This window comes from Bacillus rossius, chromosome 18 (genome assembly GCF_032445375.1).
Source record: "Bacillus rossius redtenbacheri isolate Brsri chromosome 18, Brsri_v3, whole genome shotgun sequence".
NCBI lineage: Eukaryota > Metazoa > Arthropoda > Insecta > Phasmatodea > Bacillidae > Bacillus > Bacillus rossius.
Genome location: NC_086345.1, coordinates 18,322,938 through 18,339,473, shown reverse-complemented (window position 1 = coordinate 18,339,473; position 16,536 = coordinate 18,322,938). Strand labels below are relative to the sequence as shown.

General features: G+C 37.6%; 1 protein-coding gene across 1 annotated transcript in view; it reads right to left on the bottom strand.

The window, feature by feature from the left end:
* Positions 1-632: 632 nt before the first annotated feature.
* LOC134541044 (flotillin-1) overlaps positions 633-16,536 on the bottom strand; it is a 35,034-nt gene continuing 19,130 nt past the window's right edge. Inside the window, 5 exon segments of the mRNA XM_063384181.1 lie at positions 633-11,189; positions 11,616-11,780; positions 12,862-13,072; positions 15,214-15,232; positions 15,235-15,400. Of these exon segments, the coding sequence (XP_063240251.1) occupies positions 11,172-11,189; positions 11,616-11,780; positions 12,862-13,072; positions 15,214-15,232; positions 15,235-15,400 (579 nt within the window). The 3' untranslated portion in view covers positions 633-11,171.

Below are 16,536 nucleotides of genomic sequence, written 5' to 3'. Positions count from 1 at the left end.
TGCAGCGCTGCAGTCGCTCGTTACTGTTTGTAAACAATCCTGAATAAATTTAAGGTATGTTAAAAAATTTTTAATCACATTTTTATTTGTGTAATTTTTGACTTAACTTCATAGCATATTATTTAGAAATTTGTATATGGTACGCCTACAGTTATTTGTAGGATTTTAAATCTGCCCAGACTACAAAAAGTTTACTACTACTGCTCCAAGGGAACACACAGTTTTACTGAGTGAAGAAGTGATTTGGGGGGAGAAAGGGGGGGGGGGGGGCGACACATGTTTTAGATACGTTCACGTAGCAGAAACATTACAATGTTACAAGTAAGCTTGTGAAACATTTAAGAGATGCAACTGAAACACTGCATGCTTACGGAGAGTGGACACACTATGAAAGGCTAATGTAAGATCTTATTCCACATTTACTAAACGAGTGACTCTCACAGCTTTACATAAAACCATATTACTACACATGATAGCTTTCACTTTTTCTTTCATGCCATACGACATACTTGCTGGTTTACTCTTTTAGTTTTTAATTCTGGTGATTATTCTTTCAGATTCATAAAAAATTAAGGTACACCGGTAATTCGTGTTGCAGAACAGGAATTTTTATTCACAAGTCAGGCCAATTACTGAAATAATTTTATTTACTACAACATAAGTCGACACAGTACATGCAAACCTAAAACACATACACTTATAAAATGACAATAGTTTTGGCTTTGTACGTTACAAACATTTTTGGTCATTTGGCTTTGTGAAACTCAATGCCACATCACATTCTACACAATTTCACCAACTTGGTCAATGTGAGAGTAATTATTATTTAGTCTACTGAAAAAAGAAAAAAAAAAATCATACACCAGAAGTTATTTAATACATAATACATTATGATGGCAGTGCATTGAAAATTTTTACTTTGTAATACACACAAACCATTAATATTACAGCAAATACACAAGGCTATTAGGTAATTCTAGGACCCCGCTACAAACAATACAGGCCACTTTATTTATTCATCACAAGGATAGGAGTATAAGCGACATTTCTTCAAATTTCCCCACCAGTCATCTGAATTATTAAATTATTAGCTGCTCTCTATAACTTTGCTCTAACAAGCACAAATTCCTTCTAACAAGACGTACAGACAATAACACCATCTCTTGTTTAGTCATCATAACATAAAGAAATAAAATCTCAAATCTGTTCAACATAAAAATAGTAAAATGTTTTTAAAATCTCACATGTGAGTACAGCATCCCAGCTAATTTGACCACTTAATCCCTTATTAATGTATATGTTGTGAGCATAGTCTGTGTACCTCAGGATGATTTTAAAATGAATTTTTGAACCATTAAGGCCAGACATGACAGTGAAATTTATGCCACGTGTTAAAATTAAAGGTAAATACACTATAATAAGGAAACACAAAAATTATTGCAACATGCATGACACATGATGATGTTTCACCAAGTTTAGCTACACCATGTAGAGTTGAGGAATTAGTAGTTCCTGGTTCCTAAAGAAACCCAAAGTAACAACTTGAAACTTCCTCATTTTGCTATCACGGTAACTACTAGAGATTCAGTACAATATGCTTTCAAAAAAATAAATAAAAAGGTCAGCCTAACAGAGATTTGTTTTGATACCTATAAACTTGCTCAAACACAGCCTGAGACACAGCTTTCTTATGAGGCTCACAGACTTCGAGCATTGAGGCATGTGCAAAGTGTCTGGTATTATAATTATTAATTATGTACTTCCAAAATGCTTCGTATTAAATCTACAAAGGAACATTCCATGATTATCTCCGAATACACATAAAGTGGGTTTATATTAAATGACTGATGAAAAGATAAAAAAAAAAAAAAAAACATGCTCATGGGTTTTTTTTCCTCCAATAACATGTATGCTTTTTGTGGGAGAGACAATATTATCAAAATATTTCTAACATTCATGTAATGATAATTTCTCACAAATAAAAACAAACTGCACTTCAAATAAAAATATATTTCTCCTGTACGTCTGTATTCGCGGAATCGCATAGCTGAACATGCACGGACTACAACTGTGTTTACTTTCCACCTCACTCACCACAAATGTTTCCTTCAGAGCTGGGCAAACATGCGTTACGCCAGCAGGAGTTTCAGCTTCTGTGTTCGCGAGTTACTTCCTTCACTTTCCACGTGTAGCTAAACCTTTCACAGCTATCTACGGACTTGTTACAATTGGGCAACACTTAGTTGATTGTCTTGCACGTCACGAAACAACACTTAGCTAACAGCTAACACCGGCTGCAAAAAGACTGCCTCGCGTCGTACAAACAACCGGCAACAAAGTCACAGATTCACAAATGACCCCCCAACACCCCTAAAACTTATCTTTCCTCACACCAATTAACATGAACGAATTGTTCTAAATATCAGCCTGGGCATATGAAGTAATAGCTATGAACAGCATCAGAACTTAAAAATACACCAACGTCTTTGTGACATATTAAAAATAAAATTACCTTCTCAAAGTCACAGTAATTTCAAAAATAATATCATATCAGTAAACATCAAGTCAATATACATAGAGTAACAGTGAAACACATACTCTCTACGCAAAGCAACATACTATTACATAAATACTGTATAAAGGGCATGTATTTTTTACAGTTGCCACAAAGCTTGTACAAAATTGTTTTCATGTGATGTGACTGTCTGTAACCACAAAATGAATGTGAATCACAAAAAATATATACATAAAATTACTTTACTTAAAAGTATTTTTAAATGTATAAGTCTCACAAATAAATGCAAGATAATTTAAAATTGATAACATTTGTACATGCAAGTTTGAAAATAAAAGTGTCAAGTTATCCATACACGAAAAAAGAAGTTGCCCAGAAGCAAAAGACTCTGAAAATTATGTGCAAAGCTACTGAAAAATACACAACACAACTGCATCTTAATTGCTACGCGACGAGATGATACAGTCACAGCTTAAAACAGAAGCATGCTTGCGACAGAGACGTTGCACAGCGAGTCTTCACTAGCAAACATCACTGTTGCCACGTCGTGTTCGTTATTTCATTTTCCTTGTCATCACTCATCACTCATCACCAGTCAAATCCTCACAATTCGAAAGATTCAATATTCAAGGAAAAAAAAGATTAGAAGAAATGTACATGATGAAGGGAAATGCAGGAATCCAAACAGTAGGGAACTCTATAAGAAAAATATTGGTGATAATGTAGTAGTACGTTCAAAAATTCAACAATGACGAGTCTGAAGTTTACTACGTATATTCTTTCTTCATATCCTATTACAATTCCCAAAGATATTGCATGTTTGATATGTAATTAACTAATTAAATATCTTGTGTGTGTTTATTCTGGATACTTAGTGAAACAAACATTTTAAGGGGCCCACACATACGATGAGCTAATCTTCAGAAGAAAAAAAAACCACACTTTTTAAAATCTTAACAGTTTTTAAAAACTGCTCGGGATATCCGAGTGGTGTACAGTGGCGGATCCAGGATTTTTGTTTGGGAGGGGCTTGACCCTGCTAGGGCTAGGCTTTATCAAGGCAAACACTAAAACAATAGTGGACCCAGATGCTTTTGGAGGGGGCTTGAGCCCCTTAGCCCCCCCCCTCTGGATCCGCTACTGGTGGTGTACGAGGGCGGATGGGTTGTTCTGTTTCCGTATTTATTTTTAAATTGTTATTTTCAGGACGGTGAAAATGGTTAAACTGTATGTTTGAGAATAATTTTCGGACAAAAAAAAAGGCCCGGTACAGATTCTTGAAAGCACCCAAGGTCCTTGCATTACACCTTTGTCTTCATTTCTAGAACACACAATGTTACGGTCACAGCTGGCCCATGCACAAGAAGAAGACTGCGTGTCTGTTCAAGGCCTTGCGCTCAGAGGGGATACCAGGCTAGGGGCACCAGAAAGTGTCGCACGTGTCATCCCACAGATACACCCCTGACTAGGCGGGCCCCTTAACCCTTTTGTGGCACACAGAAATTTATTAAAAATAAATTAGAATCTATTGCGTAACTTTTAGCAGACGTGGCGGAAGGAAAAATTTAAGCAGCCAATGTAGCTGGTTCTTGTTAGGATCGCCAGATAGCAGCACAAGGTTTACTCATGCGAGGTTTTTCGGCAATACCACTGAAACATTGCGAATAGTAACATTTTTTTCAAAGTGGTATCATTCAAATACCACTACAAAACACAGGGTTAAGGGTTGAAAGTTTCAACACCATATTTAATTTTTTTTTTCCATTCTCGTACATTATTTTATTTTTGACACTTAAGACACCTAGTTTTGGATTCGAGCTGTATATTCGAGGCTCTCTTTGGGATATGAATTCAAGATTCAGACTTGAGAAAGTTGGTATTCAAACCATCACTACTCATTACTATTAATTACAGGCTATTCCTGTAGATTTATCATGACTTACCTATAACATTTATTGTTTATTCGCAGGAACATGCCGATTTTTATGTTAAAAAGCTAAAACCGTTTCAGAGATAGATTCCATACAAGTTCGGTAATTGGATAGTCTCCCACTATTTTCATGTTTAATGTTAGACTACAAACAGTACTGGAATGTTAGCTCCCAAACAACAGTAATGAAAAGAAAATGAAATAATCAACGTGGCGTGCGAGAGTGACCCTTAATGCATCAATCCTTATAAAACTAGAACATGCGAGACATCCCTTATATACAGGACTCTTAGTGCCAGCAGGATAGGAAATAATAAGGCATTATCCCTGGGTAGGCTTGTGCGAATACTTGTTTTCTGAAGCAAAACAAAATATCAAATCAAATTTTTAAAATTTTTGCAAAGTCGAATTGAATTACAAATATTTTTTTCTCGGCGAAGCTGTGTAACACTTATCTTATAAAACATAGGCTTGAAGTAGAAAAAATAATCTTCTTAATGTTTGTAATGTTTCAACCGTTGATTTTACATTGGATCCTCGGTATAACATCATTCAATAAAAATTATAAAACAACCATGCATAATATTAATATTGAGCATTCATAAAAGCAAACAGAGTGTCACCTTTTGATATTTTTAAGTAACTAACTTCATTCAAGCAAAACATAAAAAACACAAAAAAAAAAAAACTAAATATTTTCATGAACTATGTTTTAAATGATTTAAAGCTTTGCAACAACTGCAAAGCTTTACATCACAACCTCGAACTTCAAATAAAACGAATAGCAAATTTTTTGGCGAAGTCAAATTTATTATTAAAAATAGCTTCGATTGGTTCGCTTAGTCGAAGCTTCGCAGAGGCCTATCACAGGGTAGGAGTTATACAGGCTAATGCACACTTGTACGATGAGAAAACTGTATCAACAATGTTTCGAGAGTGAAGACCGTAACTTTGCACATTATCCAGTAAGTCTGTTATCTTCATTTAAGTGTGCGTCTCTTTTGTACTCGCTGCCTTACAACTCAATCAGTGGCATTAAGAAATTTTCTGCGATAAAAATAAGAAAAAACACTTTCAACTTGTGTGCAACTACTTTTGATTTTACCTCTGGTAATTACAATAATCATACTGCAAACTCTAATAAAATTAGGTAAACAAAAGTAAGTGAATTATCACACTATTTGTATAGTCTTACCGGTAACAAACATGACACACATCACATAACATTATACGACTATCGGTACATGAACGCATTACACCAGCTGCACAGAAATCCAGTACTGAACGAAAATTAGCACAAGACCACCAATCAACACAACACGAATGTATTAAAATTTTTCAAGAATCTAAACCGTCTCCCACAATGCCACATCACATAACCGACTCTCCCCGCTTGCCGAAGCATAACCGTGCAGAAATGAATTCTCCCCAATGTTGGTGTTATGCCTACGTGATTTCTATCCTATCTCTAAACATTCATAATACATTTAAACACAGCTGCACAAAAACTTGTAATAAACACTACAATAATTACACGTTCAGAAACTTCTGTAATTGATTACGAGTGTTTTTCTGACAATGAACATATGCAAAACACCTAACTCCGTTTATTATTCAAGTTCCACAAAGACATGGGCTTAAACGCGAAAATGAGAAGATGCGCTGCTAACAATGTGTGGCTAATTGAACCAGCAAAGGGAGTTTCAATGGATGAGTGAATAAAGAACATTATCAAGATACTGATTTGGTTGCAATTAAACACAGGCACCTTCCACCAAAATAGCAATGTTATGAACTAGGATAGAAAAATTCTTATATTACGAGTCTGAACAGCTTTTCAAGCCAAATGCAACGAGAGATTTGTAAGAATTTAACCTAAACTACTGGACTTAACATTCAGGAGAGATTAGCTGCCTTAAATCAAGCAAGGCGAGAAAAAAAAAAAAACACTTATCTTAAGATACTTCAAAAACCCACACTTAAAAATCATGATAGCTGAAAGAATGCCATAGTCAGGGATTCTTCAGCACGTCCAAGATTCTTCACAAAGTTTACATGCAATGACAAGTTATTTACAAATTAAAAACTAAAATCAAAAACTGAAGGAAAAAATGGGGAAAAAAATCAGTCTTGCACCATGGAGTAAAATTTCACGCAAACAATCCCCATTGAAACATTAATTTTCAAAACAACTTTTACAAACCGCCCAAAAAAACTATTTGTTAAATGAAAAAAGTTCAGAAGCTTTAAAGGACACAATACATAAACTGAAAACATATCGAGTTTGCACTTTCATTTCATTTTAGTAGTGCATTAAATAGACGCATATTTTTTAAGATTTGATCAGTAGCAATTTACATAGATGATTACTGAGCTACAGTATAAACAATTCTGATTTGCTCAGTCAATCTCATACAACCGAGTACAAAGGACGAAAAGACCCTGAACTTTGTATCCGCTAGTGAGCATGCGAAAGTGTTGGAAATACGTTACACACTAAATAACTGTGGTACTTGCAACATGAAGTTGTTTTAGAATGCCTCTCATTCAAGACAAGAGTTCAAATCTGACCGACCACAATGGGGATAGTTTTCCTGTGCCCACTTTCCAACCAAAATTCACGAGACAAATGATGCAATTCCCAAATACATACATCTCCACTTCCCGCCCATTACCCTAAAATTTTGGTTAGTCAAATCAATCATTACAATTACATCTAATGACAGCCTCTTACGTTAAAACTTTGGTGGGATACCTTCAAAGCAGGTACTCTAGAGTCTCAAATACCAAGTCTCTAAAATCAAAGGTTTCGTGTCATCAGAGACTATCTGTGCCATGCTGATTTCAAAAAAATTTAGTAGGAAAACTTATTAAAAAAAAAAGGAAGCAAAAGGAGAGGATTTAACCGATGGCGGTGAAAACATTTATAACTTTCTTGTCCACTTGTTGTTATCACCACTACGTCTACTGCTGTGGCGTTCGGGACGACTGACAAGTGACTGTCAAAGACAGAGCTGTCTGTTTCGACAGCACTAGCACCAAAGTGTGCATGCGGGAGGGAAGGGATTAAGTGGGGGGGGGGAGGAGGAGAGGGGTGGACGGAAGTAAGGCAGTCAATGGGGTGCTACTACGAGAAAAATTAATCAATGTGTCTTCATAATCTGTGGTTCGTAGGAAATGATTTGTAACCAGATTAAGTAACCTCCATTACAATGTACCTGAAAAAAAACCACTAAAAATACTGTCAGAACAGTTAATGAATGTAATACTTTGTACTCAGATTCTGTATTTTCTAGAAGTGACTCTGATGATTGAAACACTACTGTAGCGAAACTGACAAAGAGTTTGTTAAAATGATTTCCAGCAATTTACAACCAAAACATGTCAACACCAAAAGGGCGGAAAATAGCCTTTATTATAAAATAGCTCACCCCCAAACTTTAAAGACAAACAACCTAATTTTTCAGTTTGTAACAGTAATTACAAACAATTTCTAAACACATTACCATCACATACATTCAGCAACACTATGCAAGTTGATGTAATTTCAAAGAGCCTACGTTTCAAACCTTATCTTAAGCTAGTCAAAAGCTAATACATAATATTATGTTAAAAGGAAAATTTTACTTGGTAGTTTCCTAAGTGCATACTTATTGCTTCAAGGCAGAATGAAGCAAAACTTATTGAGCAGTCTGCAATCAAAACTGCCAAAATCACCAAAAAATTTATGTTCTTAAGCGTTCAATATAGCTCGCCTGCATCAAAAGGCACAAACTTACCCTAAATAACTGCTGCTTTAGTTTTTGCATATTATTTCTACAAATAAAAACACTATCGCATAAAAACCACACCGTCAATATTTTTAACTGTGCTTTGGTTATCGGAGATTCTTGAAGCAGTTGCACTAAAACACAACTGGATGACAATTATGCTATTTTAGTAAAATGTTTTCTGAGCGAAAAAGGCAAAAATAAATCAATATTTTATAGCAAATATTTCAGAAGTGAGCTACAGTAAGTGATATTGATTGTGGATATCATCATATTACAGACCTCAAAAGTTACAACAAAAATGCAACTTCGATCAAGTAATTTCAACAAAAAAAAAGAGATGCATTCATGGTCAGAATGCAAATAAAAATCACACAAAAAAGTACATCTTTAAATTGAGTAAATTCGGTACCATAATTATATACATGTTTTGCTGTGTACAATATGGCTCCTACTCTATTGCAGGTGATCCAATAAAAAGGCAAGAAAAAATACTCAGGCAAATACAATCAAAACAGCAACAGACTTTAGTTCCAAGAACATGAAATACATTCCAGTCTCCTATAGTTCACTTTCCCATTGATAAATTAGTAGGTATTATATATAAAAAAAAATTAATATCTTAACACAAATATTCAAATATAGAATCAATATTAAATACAGTGAAATATGTTTTTGATCTTTTCATGAAATTAGATTAAAACCTTTCCATGGGACATGAGGGAACAAAGTTGCAAAATGAGAAGAAAAAAAAAAGGGGGGGGGGGGAAGAAGAAACCATAATAGTGTTTTACTATCCAAGAATTGCTAAGAAAAAAACAAAAAGTTATTTATAATAAGAATGTTGACGGTAACAAACTCAAAAATGGACTACAGTCCTTATTTCGAAGTGAAAACACCAAACTGTGCCCCATTTCTTCACATAAACCTTACTTTCAGCCACTGGTTCTACAGCTATAGCTTGTGCAGTGCATAAGCATTAGGTAACAAAGCTTATTTCTTGCTAGATTAATCACAGTTACACTCACCATATTTCAAATAGAAGTAGCAGTATAGTAAAATAATTACTACAAAGCACGAAAACAAACAAATTAATTTTTTTTGACAAACAGTAAATTTCACACTCTGTAATGGAACACTAAATTTACACAATGTAACAAAAATCTTGGTGTAAATAATATGTAAATTTTAAAAATGATTACAGTAAATGATTATTAATTTTAATACTTTTCACAAAATAAGAAGACAGTAAAAAATGGACCTACAGCATTGATTAATTTGTTTTGTCTTTTATCGACTTAACAAATGGGATTTACAAGTTACCTCATAAAGACTAGCATTGAGAAATTTTTTACCAAAAAGTTGGATAATCAGAGAAAAGCCCCTTTTTTACTCACTTCTTAAAAGGACAAGAAAAAATTGATGCAAAATGCATGAAAGTTTAAGACAAGTAGTGATATAATGCAAGAAAGTCTAAACAAAATAAATACCTCTGTATTCTACAAATGCATTTATTTACATATATCATGTGCAGTTTAAGTATTGCAAGACCATAACCCACAATGCTGCCTAAAATAGCACAAAATGTAAGGCCAAGAAAGATCTGATGTACATATTCCAGTGAGCTTTACCTAAAGCTTGTATAAATGATTGTAAACACTAAACTTACGCCAAAAATAATGACAAACTTTATTACAGACGGTGAGAGAGAAACCCACACATGAAACAAATAAATAGTAAAAGCACATAGGTAACTTTACATTACCTTTACATGGAATTATGACACCAAAATTTTCCTTCCAGATTTTAAAAACATTATTTTTAAAGCAAGGTTTTAACTAATAGAGGTGTGGGTGAATTATTTCGAAGGAAAAAAAAAGTGTTTCGCAAATGTTCACATCCTTGCAAAGAAATACTGTAATGGCTTTCACAAAGTTAGTAAATATGGTATGCAAACTCCCCCAATTACCTTACTTTCAATAATTTTCCTTTTTTCTTAATTGGGTATACAGGTAACATATCTTTGAAGTTGTAAGGACAGCAAAAAGATATTACCAAATTAACCACAGGTTACGGACAGCAAACACAGAAGGAAGAGAGTTTGAGTGCAAAGCATTTAAGCATGAAAGCATTTAAGTTAAAAAGTGTACACTAAATTGATTCAATCAGAATTTTTTTACAAAAATACTAAGAATGAAATTAAATGGTACATAATAGCAGATACTACTATATATTGAGAACGTATGTGTTTGTGTGTAGTTCTACTTACAAAGAAAATTTAATACATTAACGAGAAAGCAAAAAAAAAAAAAAACAATTCAAAAGCTGCATAGCCAAAATATCAATGTGTATGGAATTGGGAATGCATGATTACAAACTGCAGAGAAAAAAAAAATCATGGATAGTTTGACACAAAAAAAAATTAATAAGAGAGTATTTGCATATTTTCCTGGCATTCATGTAGTGTACAATGTACAGGTACAAATATTTTGAGAGCAACAGCATGAGTGAGAATTTGTATGGATTCCGATCAATTCGGCACAATGAAATTTTTAAAAAAAATTTAAATCACTAAGGATTCTAACCAGCCGATCTAAATCAACTAAATGCAAACACTATTTATATAAAATATGTAATAGTCAGCAATTATCCTTACCACTATCTCTTGATTATATAAATAGACTGTAAATTTTCATGTAACATCTTATATATAATTTTCTCTTTACAAAATAGTCTTGGAAAAAGATATCTGGCATTACAAATGACTAGACACTACTATAATAAAAACAACTAATATTTGGTGCTACGGTCAGAGAGACAACAGAACACTGTGACAGGTATAAAAATTAGATCCTCGAAAACCCGGCAACCGACGTCAGAACACTTTACACAGCACGACGAGTAAATGAAAACAAAGCAAAAGATGGGAACTGCATCTACCTGGGCTGTTGGCACTTCATAAACCGTGGATCGACTGGAAAAAAGAAACACAGTTATAAAAAAGCAGAGTCACAAGTCGGCAATCACTAAATCATAACACGGAAGATTTACACGCACTTTTAACACAACATGTTAATTACATTCAACTTTAAAAAACCTTTAATGAACGGAGCAGCTACATTAACTATCGAATCATTTGAATTTGCAGACCCGAAATTCAAAACTATATAATAAAACCGCTCCAATAAGGACGAAAAAGACTATGAAAAACTCAACCCTGGCTACGGGCGTGATTTTCGACAATGAAATGTTATTAAAATTACTGCCCATCTTGCTTAAAATTCGTTAAAACTGATTAATACTATGAAACTTCCCTTTGGCTTCGTGAACTTCGGCTTTGCGCCGTTCACGAAATCACTCCTACGGAACGCCGTACACAGCACGTCTGGGACCAGCTCACCTTGGCGAGATCCACCCCGGTGAGCCCCTTCACGACGTCCGGCACCTTGGTCATGATGGCCAGCACCTCCCCCGTCAGCTTGGCCGCCCCCACGTCGCCCTGGCCGCTCGACACCATCGTGATCTTCTTGGCCTGCGACAGCGGGGCTGCCACCTCCGCGGCGACCTGCCACCGGCCGTCACGTCAGCATCGTCCAGGGTCGTGTGAGAGGACAACTAGCCGCCAGACTTTTTTAAAAAAAAAAATAATTTACCACCAATTTTGCAAATTTTCCGTAAGAAATAAAGGCTTATCTAGCCTCCGCCATCCCTAAAGGCTCTGCAGAACCCTGCAATCGCCCTTTCGCAGTGTGTCTGGGAAAAAAAAAATTCAAAGTCTGGGTCATGGCATACCTTAAATTACAACCACTGAGGAATTTCGATGACTTTTTCCACGTTTTAAAGAAATTTCCCCCTGATCAATTTCGACTTACCTGACTTTCGCCATATTTTTCAGAATGTAGACCCCCCCCCCCCCCCCCCCCCCCCCCCCCCCCGATACGGTCAAAACTCAATAGAGACCACACAATTTGGTCAATTTGAAATAAAAAGGCTTGTTCTAACACAACTATGTACGTATTACAAAAATTAATCACAATTTAAAATAATTTCTCAATCAAATTCAAACAAAGTTCAAAAAAATATTATTTCGATTTTTATACAGGCATAACACACCTAAAAAAAAAAAAATTTGCACACAAAAATTGTATACAGCGCCAAAAGTACTTGTTTTTTAAGGACTGTAAAATATTACTCCCACCAAACGCCGTACAGAAAGAGCCAAGGAGCCATACATCAATAAATCTGCACAATCATCTGAGTTTCACATAATTTAGTTGTTAGGTTTGCCAATTACTAAGAGACCGGGAAAAAAAATTCGCGAATTCATTTCGCGACAGGCTGAACCACAAATAGTTTTTACCTAAGTGCCGCCTCTGCCATCAGCTCGCAACTCACCCTGGATGACCTCTGGGCCAATTAGAAACACCAGACCAAAGCTTCATCGAATCGCACAGGCCGCTACTTTCGGGACGTCTCACGAGACGGCAGCCGATGAGCGGGGGTGGGCATTCGACCGAGCGTACGTATGACTGTGGAGTTTGTCCCGCGGGGCGTCGAACCCACGAATTTTTTTCCGGTCCCCTGTCAATCACACTGCAATCAGTCCCGAGGGTTCACGGGAACCCGGGGACGTGGCGAGGCCTCACCTTGGGCAGCGTCTCCAGCAGCATGTCCACCATGGCGGCCGCCTTGTACTCCTTCCAGGCGTCCGCCTTCTTGGCCGCCTGCTCGGACTCGGCCCGGGCCTTCGCCTCCACCGCGTACGCCTCCGCCTCGCCCCGCACCCGCACCGCCTCCGCCTCCGCCTCCGCCTCCAGGATCACCCGGTTCCGGTTCGCCTCCGCCAGCTTCTCCAGCCTGCCGGCACCCCCGCGAACCCGTCCGACGATGACCTCACAACTTGGTGCGTAGACAGACAGTACAAGCCACAAAAAGTCACCGCCTCGCTCCCCGACCGAAACGACCCCGTCACTACCAGTCGCTTCGTCTGACGATAACCTCACAACTTGGTACGCAGACAGACAGTAGAAGCCACAAACGGTCACCGCCTCGCTCCCCGACCGAAATGACCCCGTCGCAACCAGTCGCTTTGTCTGACGATAAACCTCACAATTTGGCACGTAGACAGACAGTAGAAGCCACAAACGGTCACCGCCTCGCTCCCCGACATCTACTAAATTTCCAAAGGGACTTAGTTTCTGCCTCAATCCATATAATTTGTCCCGGATTCTCAATGACTGCAATTTTTCTGCAAACTGAACACTGGAAATACCACCAACGCTCGACTGATTCGGGAATAAAGTTAGGTAAATGATTTTCGGCAAATTCCAGACGGACACGTGCGTTTTGAGTCAGGAATGTCGGTGAAGGAACCACCCTGGTCTACTTACTGTACTGCCACGAACCCGTGACCACTAGAGCCATCTGCGTTTGTGACTTTGTCCGGCGATAACCTTCCAATTTTGTAGGTAGACTAGACAGCATAAGTCTGAGAGTGTTCGAACATCTGATATCCAATCATAATTTAAAAAAAAAAACATATTTACAGACACCTAATAGGCAGGTGTGGCCAATTAAATTATTAAGTTTGTCCACAGTTAAACATGATTAATGAATTTTTTTTAAATATCAAGTAAAAACACACGTGGCTTCAAAATTATAAAACGCATTACTTTTATTCCTGGCTTGGAATCCAAACAGGATAGTGTCTATGGAGATACTGCATTAATCAAAGAAAATAACAATCAATGTATCGTATCTCAGCTGCTGTGATATTCACACGGTGAACGCACCACTGAAGATAAGCCACGGTTCAGATAAGGAAGTATTAACACTTAAACGTAATCAATGTCTGTAAGTGCCCCTAATATTTTAAAGGCATAACATATTAATACAAAGTGTTAAATGTAAAGGTTGATTATTCTGAAGTGTTTTTTTCATATAAAATTGTTAATACCAAGTTACTGAATCTTTAATCATCTGTCCATAAATAAAATGCAACCATTAATTGATGATATAGGATGTTCAGTGACTTTAAAAAAAAAGGACCATTTGTATATACATCTCATTTGTTTGTGCTTGGAGCGTGGACACATCACAGTGTTTTTTTCTTTTTTTCTGTCGGTTGGACGCGGACAAAACTTTCTCCTTGCTTGTGTGTCCAACGAAGGACGGTGAAAATTAAGATGGCCGCCTTGACAGAAGTCGGTGCCGGGCGCTACTAGAATTCTTTAACTTGCGTAGTCACGGAACATAGGATACTCGACTTGATGTAAGCTTTTGGACATACGCCATTTATGTCTGTAGAAGAAAACTACAAAAAACCCAAAAGACAAAAACACAAATTAAGCAAAAAAAAAACCCCCACAAATGATGACAGCACAAAAATATTGAACCCAACAAAAAAAATTCAGCACAACAGTTGAAACGAGACAAAAACACGACAAAACGAAAAAGATGAAAAAAAAACACAACAGTTTTCCAAAACAGAAACGAGCGACATTTCGGGAACTGCTATCTGCTCCCGTCCTCAGGCCGAGACGCACGTGGTATGGAAAAACACGGGTGCGACCGAGCAGGGGCTGGAAAAACGAGTGTACATATTTATCAGAGAACAGACTACATCAATGACAACAGCAATTTTTTTTTTATTTTTTTTTTAGCTTAATCTGCTTTTTTTTTTGTCTTTTGTGTTTTTTTTTTGTGGTGGTTTTCTTCTACAGACGTACATGTGCTCAGCAAATGGCGTGTGTCCGAAAGCTTACATCAAGTCGAGTATCCCATGTTCCGTTAAAGAATTCTAGCAGCGCCCGGCACCAACTTCTGTCCAGGCGGGCCATCTCAAATTTCACCGTCCTTCGTCTCGGACGCGCGAGCGAGGGAGAAAGCTTCGTCCGCGTCCGTCCACGCTCCAAGCACACTGCACGAGTCTTTCGAAGATGACACGGGGTCTGGTGATGGGACGAGAGAGAGAGGGGGGGGGGGGGGGGGGCACGCACCGGTACTTCTCGGCCTCGCGGGGCGGCGCACGGTGGCCTCGAGCTCGCGCTCGCGACGCTGCACCTCCTGGTCCTGCACCAGGATCTCCTGGCTCCGCTCCACCACCAGCACCTGCATCTGCTCCTCCTTGATGCGCTGCTTCGTCTTGGCCGCCTGCAGCTCGTAGGCCAGCTCCGCCTCCGCCTTCTGCGGGCACGCACACACGCCAGGGTGTCCACGAGGGAAAAAAAAAAAAAAGTACCAACTTAGGCGAGAAAAAAGTACTAGATTTGAAAAAAAAAAAAGTACTAATTTATAATTTGTTATGGTTTTTTTTAACAATTTAGGAAGTTATTTAGACATCGAAATGCTCTAACTTTATATATCAAAACGCACACACACACATACATTCCATAGTTTTTTTTAAAAATAACTACGCTTAATAATAAAAAAAATATTGGAATTACAATAATATTATTATATTAGAGAAAAATGTACTAGATCTGTACTAAATCCATTAAAAAAGTTATAAAAGTACTAGATCTAGTACGAAAGTACTAACTGTGGAGACCCTGACACACGCATGCCTCAGCACCCGCGCAGTCCGCGGGTCACTCTGGTTCACGAGTGGTTGTCCGCTCTTAAGTTAAGGTACGCTCGCCTCAGCACTTCGCGCATGGGCGTCGCACAACGGTGGGGGGGGGGGGGGGGGGGGGGGGGGGGGGGGGGGACACGTCTACCCCCCCCGATAATAAAAAAAAAGTCTTCAATTTCGTCCCCTCCAATAATATATATTTAGTTTCGTAGTTCGCAGTTTATCCTGATGTTTAAATTAAATGATTTTGTGCGGATACAGCACCAGCAGATATATGTTAACTGTGTTTTTTTTTTTACAAAATTTGTTCTCTGATGATATTTTTTTATAAAAATAAATTATACATGCAAACAACTATAAGTAGAATATTTAGGAAAGAAAAATGCCGAAAAACCACCTTTTTGCACCTTCAAACCCCAAATTTTCCCGGGGGAGGACACCCAGACTCCCAGCTTCCTCAACAACTAAATGAATTGAAGTCCCCCCCCAAAAAATCTTTCCTTGCGACGCCCATGCCTCCACAAGTCACTCTGGTTCATGGAAGTATTAGTCTCCGGAGTGGTTAAGGTAACTCTGGTTAGTAAACGGTTACCGAAACAAGCCATAGCTCCATCAAGGCCTCACGCTTCAAGTTTGTTCAGCTCTGAAGGAACTCGCGAAAGACAAACTGTAAAAAATGCCTGTTTGGACTTGTAAATATTGTTGTGCAATTTAGTGTATAACGTTTGGAAACATTTGAATTTTTGAA